Source organism: Pagrus major, chromosome 23, assembly GCF_040436345.1.
Source record: "Pagrus major chromosome 23, Pma_NU_1.0".
Lineage (NCBI taxonomy): Eukaryota > Metazoa > Chordata > Actinopteri > Spariformes > Sparidae > Pagrus > Pagrus major.
The window spans coordinates 17020856-17043572 of NC_133237.1; the positions used below are offsets into that span (position 1 = coordinate 17020856).

Sequence of the window (22717 nt, forward strand, 5' to 3'; positions counted from 1 at the left end):
AAAGCTTCCACAAGGCCAGACACACAGCTGCTTTAGAAGAAAGGTGATCAAGCTGTTCTATATGTGTTTCACCGAATTCAGCCTTTCAACTCTTTTCAAATAAAAGCTCCTGTGTCTTTTGGGAGTTCTTTCCTGTTCTGCCAGTAACAAAGAGAGAACTTACTACACCACTCATGGAGTTGGTGTGGGTCACTACAAATGTATCGACGGAGGGAAATGTGAATGGAGGAATGAGACAAAAGACACCGAATACACATTCCAGTTTTGTTCCGAGTTTAATCACTGAAACGGATAATGAAGCTCTCCTCTTCCTTTTCGTTTCAGCTGCGTCCCTGAATGTCCTTGGGTGGCCTGAACTGCTCCATGATACATCAAAACCATAGTGCGACCATTTTTTTTTCTTTTTTTACAAGTCTTTGATTTCACTGTTCAGAAACCCACCGTTGCCTTCGAGCTGAGGTTCTGCAGCAGACCAAAGGATATGCATGTTTGTTTTATTTAATTACAGAGCAGCTAAACAACCAGGGGTTGTGGTTTTTATGTGGCGTTAACTTTGTGATAGGTTAGAGCCCTCATCTTTTACATGAGTGAATATTTTTTTTATTTTTTAATACATACACAATCAGTGATATTCAAACAAAACAGACCACAACACCCTGATGTGTATGTGCATTTTCTAAAGTCTTGACTTGACAGCATACTGATTGAATAGAGCACTGGGTTTACTGCACTGCAGAGGCAAGACGCACCACACCGGTCTACACCAGCCACACAGTTGCCATGGAGAAGATTAACACTGATGGATTCAGAGCCAGCCTGTGGTCGCACAGTGCCCATATAACGTGCAATGTGTTTCAACCTCTATATATCTGGCATGATCGTCTGTCCAGCCCCAAACTACAGAACAAAAATCATGATGGGCAGCTGGCCTTGAGGCATTACTGAGGGCAATTTTCACAAATTAGAAGATCATGAGAGCCCAGTCGCATGCAGTGTTGTTAAACGGGCTTTTTTTCTTCTTCTTCTTTTTTTTTTTTTTGCACAGAGCATTCGAGGTGTTCGCTGAGGAAGAGACCACAGCAATTCTCGCATATTATAAGGACCCTCATCTGGAGTTATCGAGTGTTCTCTTCAGAAACCCAAAGCTCACATTCAACATACAATTCATAAACAGCAAAAAAGGTGAGCCAATTTAATCATCACCATCATTATACCAACAATTCCACAAGAATGAAAGTATAATACGTCCAAAAAACATTTCCAGTACCAGGACAGCGAGGGGACATATGACTGTACTGAAAACTTAAAAAAATAAAGACACAGTAAACAAAAAACTCAAAAATTCAATGAGTTGCTAAAAAAAATAGATATTCCCTGCCCTCAACCAGACTTAAAAATAAAACAATCAACACAGTAAATAATGGAACATGAGCACACTCAGGTCCAAATCTGCTTTAGTTTCCATGGCAGCGCTTCCCCAGCCACTGGCAAAGGCAGCGTCTCTGAGTTCTCCCATGTGTTTCTTTGCTCTTAAAAAATAGATGTATACTAGATTCATACAGTATTTCATAACTAAAGTCACAAATGATAAGAATCATAACCATACCTTTAAAAATGTTCTTGCAAAGTTCATAATACGTTGATTCTATTCGTTTTTTGTTTTTTTTTTGCGTTCAGTCCCGTTTATGCATATGACAACTTGTCTTCCGCCATGACTAAGTTAAATGCTTGGTCAGTTGAAACGAGAGCACCATGGGAGAGAGATGGAGGGTGTGTGTGGTGGTGGTGGGGGAGGGAAGGAGGGGGGAGTGGGGGTCAGAATACTGTAAGAAAAAAATCCAGATGTGCCCAATCGACATGACAGTCGGTTACTCAGACTCTGGCCCTGCAGCAGGAAGGGGGAAGGGGTGGAGAGAGAGAGAGCGAGGGGGGTGTGGGGGGGCCTCTTCTCTCCGCCCAAGCCTGGAACTGACGACGCCCGACTCTTCCTCCTCCCTCCTCCTCCTCCTCCTCCTCTCCTCTTCATTCGGTTTAGTCAAGTAGATGCCAAGAAGTAGCTCAGTGCTTGTTTTTTCTCTCTTTCTCTCTCTCTCTCTCTTTTGAAAAGGTTGCATGATTTCACACGTCTTTTTTATTTTTGTTCCTCCAGAGCCGGAGGAGCAGACTGGTTAAGTCAAAGAGTTTCAGGTAGGTTTGTGTGTTTGTGTTTCATCCTGTCCCCAAGTCCCTTGACTCTCGCATTTAGAAGCAGTGGTTCTCCGTGGTCAGTGGTCACAAAGACTACTCGTACTCGAGGAACTGTTTATGGTAGAATAAGAGATACCTGAGGAGAGGGCAGAGAAAAAGAAAGATTCAGTGTTTTTCAGGCCAAGCACCCTTCAGTTGATAGAAAGACTGAGCAGAGACCCTCCTACTACATATTTTGTATAAAACAGTGCTTTATATTAAACTGGGCCTAAAACAACGTTCAGTGTGTGCAAGATAAATTAAACTTGAGAAAATTATCTGAATATTTTCAGGTCTTCTATTGTTTGCGCTCATCAGTAGCAGCAGCTGGAGCTTAGGTAGCTGTAGGTTAATGTTCGGCGCGTTAGCCTCTACACCGTCTCAAGTGGTCCATCGTCCAAACACTTGGGATAATAATAATACAGCTAACTGGCCAATATATTTCCATTATATGTAGTTCGCAAGTTATGAATAGGTGCCGCACAGTGATTAAGCATAGGCTAATGAGGTAAGCTTGCTCATATAACTGCAGGAGGAATCATGGGTAGCCTATCACTGACAGAGAGGCGTCCAGAAGTCCAGGCTCATGGGACCTTTTTTTCCCAATGGCGAGAGACAAGTACATTTTTGATCCAGTTTGAATTGTGCCATGAATTACACGTATGTTTATCAATTTGAAAGATAATGTTGCAAGTCCAAAAGGTTACAGTTTGTCGTCAAGATGGTAAAATACCATTTAGTTTGGTTTAAAGGGGTCGCGGACCCGTTCAAGATGCAGACTGTGTAACATTTTTGTAGCACTGCCAACGTCTCGCTTGCATTCTTACCCTTCACTATCGAGTACATCCTTAATGCTGGCCTTGGTGATTATGGCGTCATCACATTTGAACCACTGGTCTTTGTGCTGGCGGATGAAGCTGGTGTAGTGGCCACTCTCTAATGTGCCTTGGTGGTTCACCACCGCAAACAAGGAATACCTGGAAATAAAAGACAAAAGAGAAGTGAGTTTTTCTCCTCTGAATTCCCTCTAACCTCGTAAAGCCGCATTATACTCCTCATACATGGGTGCCTTAAACCCCCAACTGTTGCTGTTTGAGGTCTTTTTTTGTGTATTCAAGGCCTCATCAAGGAGCACCTTGCGTGCAAACCATTGTCTCCACGACAAGCAACCTGTCAATGGTATTAAGACAGTAAATTTCCAATAAATGTCCTGGAAAATGAAAGCCATTGTACCCGTCATGGTTGGAGAAAACTAAGCAGCTTTTAATAGGCTTCAAATTGATTTCATTTGGGGAAGTCACAGCCGGATGCTTCAGGCCATTAGCATGTGCTGCTGTGCAGGATTGGAAATTTCTGCTATGATGTCAGTGCTGCTGTGAAGCGACAGGGTGTTAAGAAACAAAATCAGTTTGCTGTGATACGTGTTTTCCAAACATACTCACTTATTGTCGTTGTTTAATACATCAACCGTCTGTTGATACTGCCCGTTCATTCTGCTCTCTTTACTGCAGGGAACGGAAAGAAAACAACAAGATGTGTAAACATGCTACACTGCCACAAACGTCCACTAGGTGGCAGAATTATCCTATCTATGAAATATGATATCTCGCCTGCCTGTACCTCTTAATGATCTTTCTGTCTCTGAACAGAGTTGAATGGATGCTACAGCCAGGGGTGGGGCAAGACTGCTGCTGCATGCTCTACTGACACTAGTATATATTTTTTATATGTTTCTGTGTAGTGTAATTGCAGTGCGAGTAGTGCAGCTTACAGTGTGCACATATGCAAACATTGAAATGTAACAAATAAGCTGCTACAGGTTTTTAGACAATCTGTTCATTTCATCTGGATGTTACACTGGCAAGACAAGACCCACTACATGGGACAGAAGCAAAGGAGCTGCTGGGCGGAGGCTTACCTGGATGCCATGAATGGGGTCATGTCCAACTCTAGAGGGAAGGAAACATATGTAGTGATCTTCCTCCGCAGTTTAGCAGAGTGCTCAAACCGCTGGGGATGGCCAGAGAGGGAGGATGAGAGAGGAGAGAGGGGGGGAAGGGGCATAAAAATGGAGAGAGAGAGAGAGAGAGGGAGTGGGGGAAGGGAGAGGACACATTTAGAAATAACAGGCGTCATTAATACAATATAGAAAATTAAACACAGCCAGTGAAAAGTGAAAATGCATGTTTTCCACCCTGGCTGTGACAAATTTTAGCATTCATAACAAGATAACAGGCCCGGATTGATCTAAGACAATCTTCTTTGCAGCCTGTTCCTATGAATATCATAAATACATTATGGGGCCTTCGATACTGTGATGATAAATAAAACATGGACAGTGGAAAACTGTACGAGTCATTAAAATCTGAAGTGTCCCGGGACGCTGTGTGAAAGGGGCTATACAGTAGGAGGTAATGCACCAACAACTGAATCGAATTATGAACACACCCACGCACGCGCCACTGCAAAATCTGAACTTTGTCTCTGTCGGATAGAATGCTGCGTATACACAGGCTGAAATGGATCAAACATAAAACGGCATATAAATAAATCTATGTAGTGCAATACCTATATCAACATTAAATATATTTAAAAAATAAACAATTAAAGCCACATCCCACAGCCCTATTTACAAGACACAAGTGCAGCTTCTGTCCAGGAGTAATGACAAAATTAGACGTGTGAATGATAAAAACTCGATGTAACCTTAAAGAATGGACAAGTCAGGCAGCCGACAGATAACCAAACAAGTGATAATTGGCAGCGACCGTCGTCGCTGGCTGACTCACTTTGAGATGGAAACATGCTACGATGGGGAGCTTCTTCATTGTCAGCTGTTTGGTGGACTCCTGGTAACTATGGCAACCGCCGCACTTGATTTTGGCACTGCTTCCTAGATGCTCAGGCCGGGTAAACCTGCAGCAAGAGGGATGGAAATAAAAGAGGAGATGAGAGGGTGGGTGAGTGACAGCAGAGGACATGTGAGCAACCAGGAAGTGAAAACTGGGAAAGAGAGGAAGAGGACTATTTTGGTTTAGATTTTCTTGATCTCGCCTTTTGCACAGTGTTCTAGTCATATAGCCGACTGTGGTATCAAGTTGAGGGGTAATTCTGGTATTTTTGAACACGGAGGCTAACATATTTTGGTGTTTAAATGACTAATAGATACAAAAAGTTTGGGAATTTGTTCAGTAGATGAGCTCAGCCAGCAATCGTGAAATGGGCTGCAATGGATGCAGTGTGATCTTTGAGGCCAACTCCGCCTGTCAAAGTGCTTGTTTTTGCCAATGGAGTCTGGTGGCTTTGAGGATAGCAAATAGCTGATTCTGGTTGAATAAAAAGGATCTTACTCTTGAACACAAAGCTCCTCCTCTATAGGGATTGCTTCCATAATGTTGTCAGACACAGACTCTGACAAACAAGGCTGCCCCAAAGGATTACAATTACAACCGCTGCAGCCCCGTTACACTGCTGCCTGCTGAGGGCGATCTTTTGGACCAAATCTAAAACTTTTAGTGACCAACAACCCAAAACATGTTACAATAGGGCCAAAGTTTAAAAATACCAGAATTAGCCTTTAAACAGAAGATATATGAGGGCTTGTGCATGATGTCTGCCTGCAGAGTTTTGGTGCAGCCACTCTGTACATCAGCCCACCCAACCCAGAGCCCTGCTGGTATTGCCAACACCTCTATTACCACGGCAACAGCACCAACCAGTTCTGTACCTTTAAGAGACTTGCTGCAGCAACTAGGGGTGTGTGAGGAGCTGCAGTAAAAAAAAAAAAAAGTCAGAAGGAGAGGAGGCGAGAGAAAGAGAGGGGGAGGATGAGACGAATGCGAGAGGTAGAGAGTGAGGGCACGGGGGAAAGGGAATTAGGTGGAGAGGGGAGGGAATGAAATAAGATAAGGAGGAAAGGGAAAAGAAATTGCAAGAATGAAGAGGCGGCAGAGGAGACGTGAGAGGTCACACCTGCTGAAGACAAAATCTGGAGATAACAGGGTTGTTGTGCCTGAGCAGAGGCAACATGTGAGCCCTCGAACAAGTGGAGGAATGAATGAAATGTATTTGACTACTAGTGGAGATTATTGATACACATGAATTTGGAGAGTTCCAAATGTTTTGAATGCAATTTATTTTTAACCCAACAAAGTTGGAACACTATGAGTATTACTGTGCACCATTAAATCTTTTACAATCTAGATTATTTGGAGTTTAGTTTGGTTGGTTTAGATAAAAAAAAAAAAAAAAAAAAACAACAACAAAACAAAAAGAAACCAGACAGGCAGAAGACAAACAACCGATCGGTGTCAGTCGAGACCGAAGCTGTACCTGCGTAGGCAGTCTGTGAGCGTGGTGGACCCTGACAGGTGGCTCTCTCCGTTCACTGTGCTGCCATCCCCTCCAGGACTGAGGGGCCAGAAAGGCGTCGATGAGCCAGGAAGGTCCAGACTGATGTCCCAGAATGGATCTATCGTCGTGGAAACCCCACTAGACAAAAAAAAAAAAAAAAGAGATACAGACAGAGAGAGAGAAGGGCGTCCGATTAAAACGTTTAACAACTTGCGCGTGGTTGTGTGTACGCTTTCTGTGTCACTTCTCGCAGGTCGTGATGAAAGGATGATGACACCGACGGCAACACATGAGCTTAAACTCACACGGCCCCTGTAGATTCTGATCATGCTTTTGTTTAAGCCTGCTGCAAGATTGAGTGCGTGCATGTGCATAATATCCACACTGTTCTTCCAGGGTCATTTGCAATTCAATGAAGTGTTACATCAGAGAAAATTGGCTTTACATAAGGAATTTGTATTATTAGAGCCTTGTGACTATGATGGACTGCAGCCTGGGCAAAATGCAGGCTTCTAGCGTAGAATGCATACAAATATATGTGCACAGGGGATGGGGCTGCTGCACATCATCACTGTTGATTAGATCAGTTCAGGTGCTGTAATACCCAGTGGTATCAGCAGGTGGCTATTATGGTTTGGAGGGAGCAACCCTGCAGTAATATGGCACCAATATGGTACCACCGCTGTTCAAAAAGCCTGGGGGGGGCATTTTCTGTTGCTTGAGGCTTTACCCATAAGTAGTCAACAGGATATTTGTAGTGATTACAAAGGGGTTTAATTTATGGCAGAATGATACACAAGACGGCATCCCTCTCTCTCTTCATTGTGGAGGCAGGCATCATGGCGCTGAGCTGAGCTGAGCTGGGCTTGCCTGCTAGTCTGGGAGAGGTGCTTTGCAGTTCAGTGCAGCGTGCTGGTGTTAATGTGACAGGACAGCTCTAGGGGGCAGGCAGGCAACGCTTGGCTTGTGCCGCTGTCTAGACAACCCCCCCCCCCTTACAGCGGCTCTGCAGGGACCAGGCCTTTAAATAAGAGCAGCGGAGAGGACACGAGCAGTGGTTCAGCCACTCCGGGAGGATGGGTGGTGTCCACATCGATCAGCCCCAGCGGTGAAAGAGGCGACTACAGCGTCGGAGGACAGAGGCGGATGCAGGGATGACGGATGAATGGGTAAATGTAGGAAAAGGGGGGAGGAGGGGCAAAGGTGGTGATGAATGGGCAGCACACATCTCAGGTGGAACGTTTTTTTTCTTTACACTTTCTAAAGTCAGACACACGAACTTACTGACAAACTTGACAGGTCACATCTGATTGCAGGCCCCCAGTGAAGATTTGGTCAATGATGCAGTTACAGTGGTTTGGATTGTTGGCCTTCTTCCCGTTGTCGTCTCCTGCGGACCGCAAAGAGCAGAGAGCATAAATACACGCACAGATAACACCGACAGCCTCTTTAGCACCTCTGCCTGTCCTCTTTCTCACTTTACCATCCCCCTGCAGCGGAGCTTCCCTGACACTTCACAGGCCTCTGGATTCTCTAAAGCTAATCGAAACAAGCCTCACTGCGGGTCTGTGGTCAGCCCGTCATTGCACTGCAGCGGCGCCTATTGACATTCCTCACGCTGCTTGCTCGCCTGCTGTCCCTTTGGTACACACTATTGTCAGTCTCCTTCAGTAAGGAACCATGCTCTATAAATCTGAAGTATAAAATTCCATGTCTGGCTCTGGCAGAGTTCCTGGCATACTCAGACTTGACAGAAAATAATCAGACATCTAGAATAACCCCTTCGCACTTGCAGATTTTTCTGACTCTAAATGCGGTGCACACACTGGGGGTGATATTTTGATTGCATATATAGCTTACTGATGGTGTCCCCTTTGCAGTGCCTGTGTAGTACATCCAACGCTGCGATGAGGAACTCGTGGGCGTCTTGCTGCTCGTAGCCTGCGAGGTGACGTGCATGAGTCCACACCAGGTGCAGCAGCCGGAAGGGAATGTGAGGCGAACGGTGACCCGAGTAGAACTGCGAGAGAGGAAAGAAGGATGGGCGAGGAAGAGGAGGAGAGGGTGGTTAGCCTATTTTTCCACGTGTTAATGGGTACACGATGCTTCATCACCTTCTTGCCAATCTAATGGCCACATTGCTCACAGTCATCTATAATTCATTGCTGAACCACAACACAAATGTCCCGTCTCTGCTGAGGTGATTTTCTGACTCTTAACTTTCATTAGATATGAATTAACTCTACCACATCAGCTAACAGCGTCAGCGCTATTGACAGCCTGTCCATAGAGAGGAGAGGTGAGAAGACATAGTGGCCGGAGAATAGGAGTGTTTGCCGCAAAAACATCCATCTGTGAAGTGCTGCAGAGTCTTTTGGTCGCCATGGGGATTTTCGAGTGAGTGACAATCCCGGTCAGGGTCAGGAAATGCGGGTAAGAAAGCAACAGAGCTGTCGGTAGGGTGCGAACACCTACAACGAAGTTCCACCCAGAGCTCATTAATGCCAGACGGGGGCTCCGTCGCATACACACACTTTATTCTCCGCACTCCTCTGTGAAATCTGATTGAGCTGTGAGAGGGGGAAAAACATGCCACGCCGACGTCTCTTGAACCTTACAAACTCCGCTCCTTTTCGGCAGTTTGAAGGTAGCTGACAAACGAAAGGCTCTACATGAGGAGTAGGGAACGGAGGAAAGAGAGAGAGGAGGGAGAGTGATGATCAAAGCGGGCTGCGCCTCTCACCTTCATATCTAAAAAGGTGTGTGTGTGTGTGTGTACGTACGTGTGAGTAAGTGTATGTGTGTCAGCAGAGTCAGAAGACAGCTTTTGATGACGATATGGAGGCGGGTTAAAAAAGGAACAGAGGTAGGGGATGGAAGTAGGGAATGAAATTAGAGAGTCGGGGACAAGGCGTGGAGGTAGAGTGATACTGTGTGTGTGTGTGTGTGCTGGGGAGTGTTTAATGATTTTTCCTGCATGACTGACTGAATTTTTTTTTGTCTCAAACACAGCTGAATACTCAATCAATGTCTGCCTCCCTGGGTGTTAGAGGTGAGCCATTATCTCCTTCATGTGTTATGTAGCCAACGGAGACAGGGCAGGGCTGTGCTTGCGTGTTGTGGAGGGGGGGTGATGACTCAACTCATTATAGCACCACTTGCCATCTGTGGGCCCATATATACTGGGAAGTGAGAGGGTGTAAGAAAGAAAAAAAAAAACAGCGAGGCAGTGTGGGAGCGGACTAGGCAGAAATTACATAACATCCAAGGCCGATGAGTTTGTTAGATGCTGGATGCTAAACTTCTGTGTCAAAGAGCCGGGGTTTTAAAGGCTATAAATGGCTCTGCGACATCTTTCACGTTGACTGATCAGGTTCAATAAAAGGTATAATTACTATGTTCTGCTTATTCATTTGTATATGGCTCTGTACATTCCTTTCAAGCAGGATTTTCCCTCCTCTCTGCCTCCCTTCTTTGGACTCAGACAACAGTGACTCAGCGTTCGGCGACGGCTTACGCTGCGAGAGAACATTCTGTATCATATGCCCGTTTGTTGGCTCATTTTTAATTATAAGCTTTTCTTCTTTTCTGTGGGATTAAAACCATCCTATGTATCAAGTTTACACATGCAGACCTGTGCAGCATACCTCCTGAAAGAGCTGCGACATCTCACACACCAGACAGGAGTTTGATTGCATCTCGCACTTGTGTCTGTCGGAGAGAAAGAAGTCTCGCAGCAGCGGTGTGTGTGTGAGGGCCTGGACGATACAGTTCATGAAACACGTGTTGCCCAGGTTTATTAACCCTCGTAAACCTGCGGGACGAGAAGAAGAGACAAAGAAGGAGTGAGAACAGCACTGGAAAAGAGGATTAAACGTGTTGTGATTCATAGAGCAGGCAGTGGAGGGAGTTTGAATCACCACTAAGGGAATGATCTGTGTTTTATGTAATGACTTAACAAAATCAGAGAGCCTAACCGATTAGGTAGTCAGAACTCCAAGGTATTTATTGAGTAAAAATAACAAACAAAACAGACTCTGCCCCTTTTCTTTGTCTTATGTGATAGTAGACTGGACATCTTTGGGTTTTGCTCATTGGTCAGACAAAACAAGCATCTAAAAAACAACACATTGATCTTTAGGATATCCCATCTTATAAGCCAAACTTTTAATCAGAAAAACAACTGGCAGCTTAACTGATCATCTCAGAAGAGTGCTGCAGGAATGAGTCCTGAGACCTGGAGGCGACTTGGCATTTTTTTGCACTTCTTGCTCCCACGTGTGAAATATTGGGCTGTTTTTAAAATGAGTTTTCAGCTTGAAATAAGGTCTGTGGTTAACACGAGCTCAAGAGACTTTCACGTTTTGTTCTACGCCATAAAATACAACTATATCTTGACAACTGCCACTGTATGCTTTTTACCATCTGTTCGTTTTCTATTTGACATTGTTTTATTTTTATTTATTTTTTTTACCATGAGTACCAAATGGAGGATGCTTGCCCTCATACTTTGCATGGGCAATTAGCTTATTAATGATGATGTCCCTGGTGTCACAGCTCCAGCCATCAGCTGCGGAGCAAGGAAGATGTGGGTGCATGACATGATCCGTAGGAGACAAAAATACAGTGACTATCATCACCTCTTCCTAGAAGAAGAGCAATGGTGACGTCACCAGCGCCTTTCTGAAAAGTGGAGAGATTTTCAACTCAGATTGGCCGAGAACATCTAAGTATCATAAGTGTTTTCCACAAAGCTTTTTTTCAGCAATTATCCAAAGTCTAGTGGAAAAATCCCATTGGCTTTTTGTCAAGGGAACCATGGTGATGCTAATTTCCGGGTTAGCCTAAAAAAAAAAAAAAACACCGTGCCTTCCGTGCTCTAAATTTAGTAGTTGCAGCCATGTATGGAACCACACATGAACATAATGCCACTGGCAATGGATTTAGTTTTTTTGTGTGTGTGTGTCTGGAAATTTAACAATATGGTGTTGGGTCTGGTCTGCCATCAAAACCATGTGTATATTGGAACAGACCCCAAAGCTGTGAATGGATTCATTTAGAGTGAGAATGTAAAGCTACAGTCCTCCAGCAGAACAGGTGAGACACAGCGAGGTCTTGAGTCTAATCCAATTGAACAAGGTTTGGTTCTGGAAGAGAGCGCTCAGCAAGGGGCGCTGAGACTTCAGACTGGTCCTGGGTGTGCACACACACATAAACAGACCCACAGTCTACTGGCCAAGGGATTGGCAGAGGGAAAGTAAAAAAATCACCAAAGTGCATGTACAAAATCAGAGAAACGATGGCAGGAAAAAAACAATGCAGCAGACCACTGAGAGAACAGAACAGAACACTGGGAAAACAACTTGTGGAGCGACACAGAGACAAATTCAGGCCCGCTGTGGTGTGCATCCATCACAGAGGGAACACCGTGTTCTGCCTCTCGTCTGTGGGGCTGCCCCAGTACGGTTGACCTCGGGTATCACAGTTAAATGCGTGTGATCCAAAGCACACTTGCACTATTGGCACATGTAGAGACACAAACAGCTTTAAAGCGTCTCCACAGAGGACACACACACTGTCTCAGGATGAAAAGCTGTGCAGACTGAACAGTACAGTCTATTGCCCACCTATGGTACAGTTCGTAGTGATTTTCCTCCGCTTTGGATTGTGTCGTAATAACTCTAGCTCCCTCTTGGTCGGCTCCCACGTTGTGTATTTCTCCCCGATGCCTGCGGACACAAAAGAAACACAAAGTGTGACGGCGGCCTCGTTTCGAAAAGCTGCATTAAGTTCTCTGGCACAAAAACAAAGTGGTGTACCTTGCAATTTCCAGGCTTTCCTCTGTTCCTCTTTGGCAATCTGCTCCATGTCTTTGTCGTATATGTAGTCTTGACACACAAAACAATATATTCCGCCGTATAATAAGTCTATCGCTGGAGGGAGGGAGGGAAAGAGAGGGAGAGAGAGATTGAACCATAATTACAAATAGATTTTTCCAACACACAGTGAGTTTTATTTTACTGTCCAACCTCGCCGGCACAGTCAGCCTCAAGACAATTGCTTTCTCCGCTCCGCCCGGCATTTTCCATTGACTGCGGTATGTTTCCATCTCATCGGCTGCACTGAACAATTATAAGATGATGTGAGCGGAGTGGTGATGGAATAGGTGTATTCGTCTCCCACCCCCCGCCCCACATGGGCTTTCAACTAACACACCGTCCTCTTCCATCCTAAAACTCCAGCGCAACAATACCTCAGCTCTGTTGCCGTGACAACCTATTTATAGCTTCGCCGGACATTTCTTTTGTTTTCGGCGCTACCCATACTGAGAAAGTGAGTTAATACATCACGTAGAAAAAACCTGAGTGCTATATGTTATGCTGTCATCACAGTGACATTATTTGTGTTTGCGTGTATGTTAGATTAAATCATGCAGAAAAAAATTATGTTACTTTAAAATTATTTATTTTCTGCGGCCGCATTCGGTAACTGTGTGTGGATTGGATGCTCCTGTCCTACAATAGCAACCCCGTTGAGAGAAAAATGAGAGCAACACTGTGGCTGCGATAGGAAGAAGACACACCAGACTAAAAGTAATGCACAAGGTACGCATTTCATTATTTTCATTCTTGAGTGAAGGACGAGAGCAAAGAATGAGAGGATGGGGACCTGAAAGCAAAGGAGGGGTAGAAGGCTTGAAAGGCATCCAGAGAGGGAGGTAGCAAGAAAGAAAAAAAAGAACAGGAAGAAGATACAAAAGGAGTCCTGAGGAGTGAGGTTGTTAAGGAAAAGGAGATGAAAAAGACGTAAAAGGAGTCCTGAGAAGGGAGCTTGCTATCTAGGAGACAGGGGAGTTAGGATTAAGTTGATTAGAGGTGGAGGAGAACAGAGCGCCCGTGTCAGAGAGGCTCCTGTGGAAAGCTCAAAGCTAATTAACACTGTAGCCATGCACTTGGGGTATATGTATGTGTGCGTGTGCAAATGTGTGTGTGTAACCAAACTGTTGAAATGCATTAAATCAATTAAAGCCATTCAGACAACTACCTAGCCACCCTACAGTCTCCCCCGCTTCCATATTTAGTTGTCCACGTCAGGGTAATATCAAAATCTTGCTCATTAGTGTCATTGTGTTATTTAGCATAATTAGCATGTAAGGCTGAAGCTAGGCTTTCTGGTAGCTGTGGATTAGCAATGTCGACCCTTCCCTTGCTGCTGCATGAAGAGGGGGTGTACCAACTTAAAACCATGACATTTGACTGGATAAGGCGCTCCCACCAGAATGGTAATGTGCTGCTCAGAAAGGAGTGGAGGAAGTTGCCCCAAGTAATGCTGTAATCCCTCACTGATAATAGCTGATGCTGCAGTGGGCCACAGGGGCGCATGTGAATGTGGGGACTGACGTGATGGGACTGAGGGCTCGGACGTATGGAGGGAAAATGCGCTTGTGAGTGAGTTGCGTGGCTTACCTAGATTGTGTCTCTTGTTTTTCGCGTGCTCGTGGATGTGTTTCTTCGTAAAGCAGCCGAAAAAGACGCAGTAGAGACAAGAGTGGAGCCGGTTCAGGTGGGCGCCACACATGTGACAGATACACGACTTGGCCTGGAGAGGAAACACACAAGGGAAGGAAGCGGGGTGGGGGAGGACAACGGGGAAGAAAGAAGAGGAGAGTCAGTGCGGTGAGAGAATCCTCTGCAGCAGGACATAGCCCTGAGCTATAATGTAGAGTGGCGTAGGCAGAGAGAGTGGAACTCCCTGCCAGATGAATTAGATTTCTATCTAGCAGTCAGTCACACAAACACTCTGGAGGACCAACGCTTGAATAAGCCTGATATGAGGACGGGCTTAAGATTTGCTGGGCCCGTTGACAAATCCAATGCAGTTGAATAACAACATATTTCCACACTGAATCTTGCACTCTTTAACACATGCAGAGCATGATGGGATTTAATGCTTGGCAGGCACACTGGAGAAGGCAAGGGGAATCTGTCTGAAAGCACACACTGACAGCAGCTGGAGTTTGTGTAATTGGTTCGACTATGGCACCCTGAGGTAACTTGAAGAATTGTACATTAGAGTGCCTGACATCTTTGGCAAACCAGCTAAAACGAGCCCTACAGCGGGATTCACAGGCGCACAGGATGGCTTGACTGTTTACATGTTAACATTTAACAACAACCATGAGAAAGAGGAGACCATCATCAACTAAGAAGGAACATTTATTAAGATAAGGGGAGAGAAAAGATGAGCTGAACAAAAGGTGGTCGACAAGTGTGGCCATCGGTGTTTCCCACACATAGACTTTACTTGGCCACCCCACCCAGGTATAATTGGTGACCCATTTCAGCATTTTCTCATTTTTCGTATTTCTTTTATCGTCAGGGAGACCGTCGCTAGCTGCCATCAGTTAACTAGTGGACAATCTGCTTTCGTTCTACAAGTCCAGTCTACTGACATTTGTAAAATACTGAAGTCTGCACGCCTTGAAGTTACCCCTGTAGGACAGTGACAGACGGACAGTTTGTCGAATAACCTGCCAAGTATTTTCTTAAGTGTCTGCCCTTCGCCAAATTGTTTTGAATGGGGTCTTCAAGGGGGATGTTTCTGTAAACAAACCATCTGGCGCGTCGGACTAACTGAACCTGGAGCCTCGGTTGTGGTCAAACTGTCTGAGGTGATGCTACCCAAAGTCTGTGATGAACAACATGATAATATAGAGAAGGAATGTCAGTTTTGGTAGCTTTACCTGCAGTATCAGAAGTGCTTCTGATAGAAGTGCTTCTGATACTGCCTATAGTATCAACGAACATACTGGTCTATGTACGCATTGATCAGGAAAGTTGCAGGGTAACACCAGTATGCAACTTTGTTTTTACTACACATGTAGCCAATATCTATAAATGGCAAGCAGCTTGTTTAACTTAAGCACATCCATAACATAACATCTATACAGGGTTAAAAGTATACATGCAGATTGTATACTAAAATGCCACGTTAAAAACAATACATACATGAGCTAATGTAAAATATTTCAGTGAGGGATGCTCTCAATGCTTTCCCGGAACAGTGATGTTGCTAATGTAAGTGAAAGCGCAGCAGAAAAGTAGTCTGCAAGCCAGCTTTGGAGAAATTGAATAAGAGAGGAAAGACAGAGCGATCTAATCAAAGGCTTTCAGGGCGCAGACCTGCCGCAGTGAGTCGCCCACTCACTGAGAGAAGGCAGAGGTAAAAGGAGGTGAGAAGCTGAGGTGAAGAGAAACTACATGAGAAAGAAACTATTGGCTGGAGAGATTCACCAGTTTTCGGTTTCTGGTACACTGTGAGAGCTAGCTCTGAAGACACTCCTACACACATAGCTTAAGCTATTGGACATGATCTCAGCAGCCCTGAAGTGTATTGTCTGCCTGACGCCGTCCTTTGACTGGAGATACAATAGTATCACCTGACACCATCTGAGCAACAGTCGAGTGTATTGTTGTAGAGCAATAAAATAGGTTGTGCCAGTCAGTTTCAGTTCTTTCTCTTAACACACAATACAGAAGAATGCGAAGACTACACAACTCAAACCAATAAACTAATAATAAAGCAATGATCACTAAACTCACAGGATGACTCAAAAGGTTAATCTTATAGTGAACAAGTAACTATATTCTATTGTGGTTGGGAGTGGGCATACAGTCTAATGAGGCCAATATTCGGATATTGGTCTTAATCTAAATGCATTGCCAAATAAAATTATTTTTCTATCCGTCACTCTCTTTCTCTAGTCAAGTAGAAAAGACTAAATAAGCTTTCAATTCTTAATCTACATCATATTCACAATTAATCAAATTTTATTGTCAATTACAACTTTGGCTTCCAGCGATTATGGAAAGCATATAACAAAGATAAACGCTTACTGCATCGCATTCTGTTTCGCAATGATACTTTCCATTTGTCGACCGTTATAAATGGGACTCACCTTTCGTTTACAGCTGTGCACATTCCCCTCCATAAAGCCTAAACTCACTTCAGCCAGGCTGTGGCATGTTTAGTTCAGCTTACTGCGGGCAAGTAAGCCATTGTTTGTGAAAACCTGTCCAAGCCAGCCACTGCTTGAATGTTGGTGCGCGTCTAATCGTGCTGTTATGGTACTGGTGCTTGGAGCAGCCACGAAGGAAGAGAGAGTGGCATTTCAAAATAAAAACAACATTTTAATATACATTAACATTTATTAAATTAGAATTTAGATTATTTATTATCATATATTATTAAGGTTTTAAGACATTAATCGATTAAAGCTTAAGGAAATCCACTTTCAAAAAACTTCTTCTTTATTTATTTTTTGAAAAATCAAATAAATGAATGATGTTTCCAAAGACAAGTAACTGAGCTACAAAAAAGTGATCCCAATAATGGCCTAAATATTTTGATTATGACTTTTTGCCATGATCGAGGAGCCGTAATAAGGTGTCTTAATAAACTGTTGAGTAACTATGTGTATTTCCTTAGTTAAAAAACAAACTCATCTTATGTTCCCTGTGGGAAAAGATCAACAGATTTTTAACCAAAAAAAAAAATAAAAATGTTGCAATAGAAAAGCTCTGAATCTCCCTGGGTAGCTCATCTGTGGGAGTGGGCGGAAATGGTTGGAAATTCTGCACGAGCAGGTGGGCGCAAGATTGAAATAACAGTCCCATGTAGACCTCTATTTGTATGAGCGAGTCGAAGAAATGTAATATTCATTTGCTTGTGTCATGGTATGCTGGGGATATAGGCCTATGGGTGTTAATACAAAGCGCCAGACACATGCTACTGTGCACCGCCGCAGAGATAGGCCGCAAAACTCACAGTCAGGTCTGTGTTTTGGCTGAGCATTAGTAGGCGTGGGCTGGATTGTGATGACATTGCAGTAGAGGGGATATTCAGGGTCGCAGACCCTAAGCTCTGTTTTTATTCATATTGGTGTGTTAGACGGCCAGCTCTGAATGGGTGTGTGTCTCCCAGAGGAATGCGTGACGAGGAAAGCCAAGATCAGGACAGACATCTACAGCAGTCTCTTTAAGGTAGAGTTTGTGTCACTGACATGCTAAAAAGAAGAGAAGGCACGGCAGATATAGAAAGGGATAAAGTGTGAAGCAGGCCTTGTGTTTGCAGAGTCTAGATAAAACCCTGTGTGCCCTGCATGAAGAGGAAACAAATGAGTTCAACTGAATTATTGAATATATCTTTTAGTTGCCTATTCAAGCCCCGTCCTACCTAAGCCGTTATGTTGTTTGTCCCCACTCCTCCACCTCCTCCTTTGCACCAGGACTCCAAGTCAAAAACAAGAAGCCCTGCCAATGCCACGCCTTGCCCTCCTCCTCACCCTCCCCTTGCCTCAACACCCCTTTAGTGGGGCAGAAAATCTATCTCCTCTCCAACCCTCCCTTGGCTTCTCTGTGCTCTTCCCCCATGCACCGGGGTTCACAGGCTGTCTATTCCTCAGTGTCAGCAATCCAGCATCTTTCTGCTCCCGGGGCTTTTAATGTTCTATTAGATCAGCTATTGATCAGCCGCAGGCTCATATGACTGGAACAAGTGTCGGACAGGTAGCAACGCTCGCATTCATGCTGCCCTCGGCTGCATCTCCCATATGGGATGCGCTCTTTGAGGCGAGTTAGGCTGGGGCTCCGTGTCCAGGAGAATGCCCAACACATAGAAAGCTGTTGATTGATGGAAGAGCAGATGCAGAAAGGCATTAGCCGGATGAATAGTTCTCCGATGCATCTTTAATGTGAAGGTAGCATGACATGTTCTGTGGGTCCACTGAGTCTGCGAGCAGATACACTGCCCCAGAAATAAATACAATAAACAATATCATTGTTACTTTAACCATTTTATGCCACTGATATAAAGTGGTTATAAAATAGCAACATACCTTGACTTTGATACCAGCTCCTGAAAGCTACTTTTATTTAATACCAATTTTATTAAATAGGTTTTAACAAGCCAATAAGCCAATCACCAGCACTATTAGATCTTGGCACAACAAGCAAGCTGCATGCTTATTGGCCCCCGCTGACGAGATTTCGTTCTTAGGTCTTGAAATGTGGAATCAAATGACAAGAAATATTTTGATACTCGATAGTATCAAGGCAATTTGGTGGGTGCCATAAAAGTATTGACCCAGCCCTACTCAAAGTCCAACACCCCAGATGTAGCTGCATACATAAATCTACATCAAGTAACATCCATGTTTCTCCATCTCCTCCTGCATTACTCCGCCCTCAGCATTTAGGTTAATGCATTCATATATTCAAAATGAGCCAGTAATGTGATGAGCTGTAACTGTGGAGGAGAGAGACGGACGACGGCGATTATGATGTGGACAAAGGTCTGGCTCTACTGAGCACGCCTCTGCTGCTGCAAAGAACAGACCGGGGCGGGGAAGGGGAGAGCGAGTCAATACGGAGTAGAGAGCAGTGACTCACCATGCTGCCTCACAATCATAAGCTCATAAGCATGTGCATGCTTCTATATGCACACATGCTCATACGCCAACAAAATTGATGATGGTTGACATGCATGCTGCACACTGGATATCATACTTGCATACAAAGAAACGCTTTCCACAAGCATATAAACACATGGACATTGTTAGACATTTGCTTCGAGGACTCAGACACACGTACTCTCTCTTTCTGATTCTGTATCTAATATGAACAAGCCGAGAGAGGCTGGGGAAGAAGACTGATGGTGATGCTCCAGAGCCGTGCTGCCGACTGACCCCGTGGGGCTGCAGCCTGTCAGTGCCTTGGCAGGATGATGTTGTTACCCCCTCCCCCCCCTCCCTTCCTCGCTCCACACAATCTCCACATGACAATGCCCAGCCTGCGAAATGCAGTTTCAGTAAGCAGCCCTAGAGAGACGGTCGCAATATGATTCCCACTCTTCTTTTTTCACTTCCGTTCTGAGCTGGCTCATTGTAACCTCTGTTGACAGTGACATGCAGCGTGGGGTACGCGTGAGAACGTATTCCCACCTCATCCAAATGATTCCGAGTTGAGGGATTGTTGGAGTGTGTAGTTTGGCCTCATACTGTCACATGCTGCTATAAGGACATTATAGCTAAACCCAAAGCCTATGGAGACTGGCTTCCTGCCATCTCCAGGAAACGAAATAAAACGTGATAAAAATGTGGATGGAGTGGAACTAAACTGAGATTCTCATGGTGGGGTAGCTTCGATGCAAGGATCCAAAATGTTGTTCAATGCTTCTCGTAGGAGTTTGTGGAGGTTGTGAAAGTTGGTTTGATAAAGGAGGGTTTGCAGCACACAGGATACATGTGTGAATCCGATTAGGATCACTCGATTACAGAGAGTTGTGCTTTCAGAGATCAGAGGGTGTGGGAGAAAAAAGGGGAGGCGACAGAAGGGTTTCTACTCACAAAGGTAGAGTAAAAAAGGTTTGTTATACTAATAGTATGGTGTGAAAGAATCATGTGGACCAAAAGACTGGTTACCCATGAACATATATACACCAATTGGCCACAACATCAGAACTCCTGACAAGTGATGCGAGTAACATTGATAATTTCGTAACAATGCAATGCTATGCTGCTAAACCTTGGCACTTGACACGCACCATCCACCCAAACACCGTTGTGGACGAAGTACTCCCCCCCATGGCAATGGTACTCCCCAATGGAGGTGGCCACCCCCAGCAGGACAATGCACCCTGCCACACCACAAAAACTGCTCAGGAACACAACAAAGAGCCCAAGGTGTTGACCCGGCCTCCAAATTCCCTAGGTCCAAATCCTGCCCCACCCCCCCCAACCCATAAGACCCAAAGGATCTACTACAAACGTCCCAAGCCAGACACCACTGGACACCCTCAGAGGTCTTATGGCAATGCCTCAACGCGTCAGAGCTGTTTTAGCTGCAAAAGGGAAACCTGCACAATATTAAGCAGGTGGTTGGTGTTGTGGCCGATCTGTGTACATGATTAGATCAGGACAAGTGGAATTCACACCGAACACGCATGCTTGGAAAAATTCCAGATAAAGGAGTCGTAAATACTCGCAGACACGCCCTCACACAAGACAGCACCAATCCAACATCTGCCTAGTTCATAGTGTGTAGACTGACCAAGGCTGACAGAAAAATCCACAAGCAAAAACACTGACAAACATGTACGGCAAAGAGGCAAGATCACGCAGAAGGCAGTGTGTTTGTGTTTGTCTGCACAGATGGTTAACAGTCTCGCTCTAGCTTAACAAAAGGCCTGGTGATCATTTGTCAAACCTCGCAGCTACCAGATGCCCACAACCATCCTGCTCCACCGAAAGAAAACACGCACACTGAAGAGGGGGTGGTGACGTGACTTGCGCCCAATGCACAGAGCTTCTGTATGGTCCCATTGGACTCTCATCAGATCGGAAGTTGATTTATCCCCACAGCACCAATCAAAATGCACAGCGCCTTGAGGCATTACCTCCAGGAAAATCTCTGAGCACTGCCTATATAATAGAGGCACAGTGGGGCTATTACTGCACCACGGAGTCTTTAAAAGGTAGTATATATAGAGCAGACCTAAGTAATAAATTACCTGAGGTCTAAAGCCACAATCTTTACTTTTTTTCTTTACGAGGACAGAAAACCATTGCCACACAAAACCCCTAGTTCCAAGAAAAGCTGTCACTTGGGCCCAAGCTTTTAACAATAGGGAATAATTGAGTGTCCGCACTCGAAGAGATTGATTGCTTCTTGGTTTTGGGCTTGGCCGGCCCCTGGAGAGTGATTGACAGCTCATTAGCCAGATGGTGGTACTAAGGGAGGGGCTGGACAGCAGCCTCATTGGCTGGCTCAGGCCATGACCAGCATGCTTTGTAGCAGTGATGTCTTTCCAGAAGCTGTTGGACAGTCGAATGAGACGAGAGCAGGATGCAGCTTAGAGAGATGAGCTTAATCAAAACGCAAAGTCACGCTCGTCCTCAGTCACAGTCACACACACACACTTTCGAATATAACCCTTACCGAGCCTTATAAGCTTACATGGTCACTGCGCATACGATGCATTTTTCATGAGTCTTCTCTCCACTGCTGCTCTGAGGGCAAAACTTAAAACTGTCAATTACCAGCCTCATGCAGCAGCCCATCCTCCTCCTTTACCACCAGTTTCACTCATGTGCCTTCCAGTTTTACTACAAAATTAGTAGATGATGATGAAGGTTCTCAGTCATCCAGGTCATGGTAATTCTAAGTGCTAGTGGAGCCAGTAGATGAGTTTGCCTTTTTGTTTTGTTGCTCTAAGCTGCATCCTGCATCCTTGTTGTTTTGTTTTCTGGTTTGTCATGTTTGACATCACAAAAGCACCAAAAAAAAAAAAAAGAAATTAGTGTGTACACCCATGTGTCATATTTTCATCACAGTCAACTGAAGCTGGAGCCAATAGGTAGAGCTGGGTATCATAAAAAAACATTGATACTGGTACCGATCCATTGACTTTGATACTAGGTACTGAATGAATCATGAATCAAACAAAAGATTACATTACACATACACGTGATGAGCAACGTCTCTGGGCGTAACCAAGTGTTTTTCCTGCATGCTACGAGACAGCCAACTAGCACCAACTACAACAAGCATGCTGCATGCTTTTTGGCTCACTGACACTGGTGAGATATTAACTCCTTCGGTATTTGGTATCGAATGACAAGACAATTGTTGACACTCCGAGGCAATTCGGCTGGTGCCATAAAAGTAATGAAATTTGACACTTAGCTCTATTCATGGATACCTGTGACTACTGCAGAGTCATTTGACGAAGGAATTAATGCAAATTGTACCCTTTCCAATTGAAGAGAAAAGCCAGATTTTAGTGAGTTTGTTGTTCAATGTCAAAAAAAAAACCAAATCATCTCTGATCTGAAATAAAAAGCCAAGATGAAAGCGCTGAGGGCAGAGCACATCCAGCACAATGAGGAAGACTTCACATCCATTATATTGCCAACGTACTGTTAAATAAGATGCTAAATATCTACTAGAGGCAGGATTCTTTGAGGTGGAAAATATTGGGGAGTTAAAAGCACGAGAAAGGAACACCACAAGGTGACACAAGATTACTCTGAGAGGAGGTTACAGACCTTGTGCCATTTGTTCAGTCTGAGTCACTGGGC

The 22717-nt window shown here is 44.6% G+C and overlaps 1 protein-coding gene across 3 annotated transcripts in view; it reads right to left on the reverse strand.

Moving 5' to 3' along the window:
• Nucleotides 1–256: 256 nt before the first annotated feature.
• The window catches only part of LOC141020148 (ubiquitin carboxyl-terminal hydrolase 22-like), a 28053-nt gene continuing 5592 nt past the window's right edge, over nt 257–22717 (reverse strand). For 2 of the 3 annotated variants that reach the window (XM_073495212.1, XM_073495211.1), the window contains 12 exons: nt 14046–14178; nt 12399–12512; nt 12207–12308; nt 10227–10393; nt 8440–8599; nt 7864–7969; nt 6559–6717; nt 5016–5142; nt 4145–4236; nt 3669–3731; nt 3054–3203; nt 257–2323 (listed from right to left, as the gene is read on the reverse strand). In XM_073495212.1, coding sequence (XP_073351313.1) covers nt 2281–2323; nt 3054–3203; nt 3669–3731; nt 4145–4236; nt 5016–5142; nt 6559–6717; nt 7864–7969; nt 8440–8599; nt 10227–10393; nt 12207–12308; nt 12399–12512; nt 14046–14178 — 1416 coding nt within the window. In that variant the 3' untranslated portion in view covers nt 257–2280. Of the gene's footprint in view, nt 2324–3053; nt 3204–3668; nt 3732–4144; nt 4237–5015; nt 5143–6558; nt 6718–7863; nt 7970–8439; nt 8600–10226; nt 10394–12206; nt 12513–14045; nt 14179–22717 lie in introns of all 3 variants that reach the window. The other variant, XM_073495210.1, reaches the window with a different exon arrangement.